Source organism: Belonocnema kinseyi, chromosome 4, assembly GCF_010883055.1.
Source record: "Belonocnema kinseyi isolate 2016_QV_RU_SX_M_011 chromosome 4, B_treatae_v1, whole genome shotgun sequence".
Classification (NCBI taxonomy): domain Eukaryota; kingdom Metazoa; phylum Arthropoda; class Insecta; order Hymenoptera; family Cynipidae; genus Belonocnema; species Belonocnema kinseyi.
Window position 1 is genome coordinate 10,154,397 of NC_046660.1, and position 3,831 is coordinate 10,158,227.

Here is a 3,831-nt window from a genome sequence, read left to right on the forward strand (position 1 = left end):
ATAGTTGACATTTCAACCACGAAACTTTTTTTATTTTAAATCAAAAATTTTGAATTTCACGAAAAAAGACGAAATTTCAACAACAAATTTTCTTCTTGTCAGTCAAGACAGAGAAAAAATTGCTAAGATTAATTAATAAAGGTTCTTTTCTGTGAAAAAAATACTCATTTTCAACTAAAAAAGATAAATTATCAACCAAAAACAAAAGTAGTTAAATTTTCACTTAAAAAAAAATTAATAATCAACCCAAGAGATGAATTTTCAACTAAAATGATGGAATATTCAATTGGAATAGTTATATTTCAGTTAAATTAATAATTTTCAGCAACAAAAAAAAACTAATTTTCAAATAAATAGTTATATTTTCAACCAAAGTTATGAATTTTCAACTAAAATGATGAAAATTGAATAGGAACACTTGAATTTACAATAACAAAAAAATGAATTTTCAAACAAAAAGATTAATTTTCAAACCTCGAGATAAATTTCCGATTAAAAAAGACTATTTTTCAACAAAATACAATGATTTTTAACGAAATCGTTGAATTTTAAACTAAGAAAAAAATGATAAATTTTGAAAAAAAAAATTTTTGAAATAGAAAATTTAACTTTTCCATAAAAAATTTAACAGTTAAATTTTTAGTTTATTTTATTTTTAGTTTAGTTTATTCAGCACGAATAGTTAAATTTTCAGTGAACAAAATTAATTTCCAGCTAAAGAAAAAATGAATTTCAATTTGTAAAAAAATTAGACACGCTCTCGAAAAAATACCCTGATTTACAATTTAAAATTATTTACTCCTAAACTGCAAAATTTTGAATTTTCAACTTTTATTAATTTAAAAGTTCAAAGATTTTAATATAAAGCCAGAAACATAAAAAATGGAAAGATTAAAATTTTTTTTTTTAACTGAGCACTATTTAAATTAGTTATCACATTTTTCTACAGAAAATAATTTTCAATAAGAGTTAATTTTCAAACAATAAGTTGAATTTTTAACAAAATAGTTAAATTTTCAGTTGGAAAAATTAAGTTTTAACAATAAAAAAAAAATTAATTTTTATCTAAAATTATAAATCTTCAAAAACTAAACAAAAACTGTCAAAAAAGTAGTTCAACTTTCAACCAAGGAGTTGTGAAAGAAAAAAAATGTAATAATTAATACTAAAAAAAAGATTTAAAAAAAGTTGCATTTAAAAAAAATGGTTTTCTACGAAAAAAGTTAAATTTTCAATTAAGAGAATTAATTTTCGTTACAAAAAAAAATTTCTACACAACAGTTTAATTGTGTTAAAATATGAACTATGTTAATTTTCAACTTATTATGTAACTTACAACAAAATATATTTGAATTTTTAGTTTAAAAAATTAATTTTTAACAAAAAAATCTAATTTTAACTAAAATTATGAATTTTCATACAAATAAATGCGCTGCCTGACGAAAAATGTAATAGCTGATTTTTCAAACAAAAATATTTCAATTAATTTTCGTTACAAACAAAAATTTCTACACAACAGTTTAATTGCGTTAAAATATGAACTCTTAACAAAAATGTTAATTTTCAACTTTTTGTGTAATTTACAACAAAATATATTTGAATTTTTAGTTTAAAAAATTAATTTTTAACAAAAAAATGCGCTGTCTGACGAAAAATGCTAGTTTTCAATTTTTGGTGTAATTTACTACAAAATATATTTTGAGTTTTTGGGTGAACAAATTAATTTTTAATAAAAAAAATCGAATTTTTAAACAAATAAATGCGCTGTCCGACGAAAAATGTAATAGTTGATATTTGAAACAAAAATATTTCGATTTAAAATCAAAGTTACTTTTTTTATCCATAAAAATTGATTTTGTATTAAAAAAGAAGAATTTTCAACAAAAAAGTTAAATTTCCAACCAAAACCAATTAATTTTTAATTAGTTGTATTTTTAACTAAAATAGGTCAAATTTCTACAGAAAGAGATTAATATTTCAATAAAAAAATGTATGTTTAACAAAACACTTGAATTTGCAATAGAAAAAGATGTGTTAGTTAAGAAAAAAAAAATCAATCTAATTCTTTAATTCTTACGCCAATACGAATTTTTTACAATACATTTTATATGAGTTTTTAACAATATTGTGTAATTTTTTACAAAATAATTCGGTTTTGAACCAAATAATATAAATTTGAAGGGAAAAAAAAAGATGAATTCTTATCCAAAAATTCAATAGTTAAATTCCATCAATTCGCATTTAACTGGAAAAAGTGGATAAATAAAATAAAACAATTTAACAACGAAGTGGTTTAATGATAAAAGAGAATTGCTTTTTATTTGTTACTAAAATTGCTGTAGCTTTTTTCAAGGGCAACAGTGAATTGTGAAGATTTATAAATATATAAAATTATTTTTACTTACATCTATTTCTGCTTCTATTAATTTAACTGCATTGGCCACGGAAAAGTTTTCATGTTGTTTTACCAATTTGCTTTTGACTTTGGCCCATGAAGTTTCAGGAAAAAGCGGTAACACACAGGTTTCCAATTCCTCAAATTTAAAACGTTTTATAACAATCAGCAGTTGACGCCGCACACTAAATGAGGCTAAAAAAATCCCCGAAACAAATTAGAAACTCTAATATTCGAGGGCGAAAAGGATGGATAGATAGTTTTAAAACTGAAAACCGAGAGGAATAAAAAAAATAAACAATGTACAATGACGGTTATGCCTAACCTATAAAAATTACTTTTGGTACAATTCATGACAGAAAATTCGCCAAAAGTTGAGCCTTTTTTGGATAATACTCACCAGCGGGCATTCTGCTTAATTGTGATTATTTTACTCCAAGCCGAAAAGTCCTCGGATACGCGAAAAAATAAAAAAAACCTGTCATAAATGTTGACATTTATTGAAATTTTGTATCCGAGTTGATCCGAGTCCGACGATCAGACGACCCGTGCGATGACAAGCAACCTCCCGCCATCTTGATAAGGACGAATCGCGTCGTTGGTCCGAGAGAAATGCAAGAAAATTTGAATTTAGAAAAGAGAGTTGTAAATTTAATCAGAAGAGGCGCTGATCCGAGCAGTTGATGGGCAAGGATGGGTAAGTAAAATACCCTAGGTAATATTAGGATCACGAAGGAACAATAAGGAGACCTAACTCCGTTTCCCCATTTCACAATAGAAACATTACCGTAAGTGGTGTGCACATTATAGGAAGATCTTAAATTTTCGTGCGCAGGTGCGCAGTTGTCGTCTTCTTATACATGGAAAAGTGTGCGAGTGAGAAAGTTTGTCAAATTGACGTAAGTTAAAGAGGTTCTATTCGTTTGTTTTTATGCAGATGGCAAGAATTTTTTGTTCTGAGCCATGAGGTGTCAAGTGCGGGCTTGTGGTGCAAATTACACGCCGAAGAAGGCGAATGTACTTCGCTTTTTTAAAGCCCTTACTGTTAACTATGAAATTTAAAAAAATCTGTTTATAAATTTTAATCCGAAAACTTAACAAAGGACCCTTGAGTATCGGCTACTCTATTGATATAGCCTATCTACTTGTTATTTATGCTCGAATTCTTATTTTAATTTCAGCCTCTGTTTCATATTTATCATCGTTTTTTTATTTCAATTTCGGAAAGGACATTTTAAAGCCTTTAAAACATTTAAACGAGCTACCCGGACCTTTAAATATATCTACCTGAGTGCCTGCGGAGAATTTCTCAGAGTTTATCAGAGCCTTGAGAATATGCTGATGAACATCATTCTGTATTGTGCTTACCATTTACGGTAATGTTTCTATTGCCAGTTTCAAATGGCTTCCCACTGGCAGTTGGGTCTCCTTATTAT

General features: G+C 26.5%; 1 protein-coding gene across 1 annotated transcript in view; it reads right to left on the minus strand.

Annotated features, from left to right (window-relative positions):
• Positions 1-2,969, minus strand: part of LOC117172112 — a 13,361-nt gene extending 10,392 nt beyond the window's left edge. Inside the window, exons 1-2 of the mRNA XM_033359900.1 lie at positions 2,796-2,969; positions 2,406-2,590 (exon numbers count right to left, since the gene is read on the minus strand). Of these exons, the coding sequence (XP_033215791.1) occupies positions 2,406-2,590; positions 2,796-2,805 (195 nt within the window). The 5' untranslated portion in view covers positions 2,806-2,969. The remainder of the gene's footprint in view (positions 1-2,405; positions 2,591-2,795) is intronic.
• Positions 2,970-3,831: the final 862 nt, after the last annotated feature.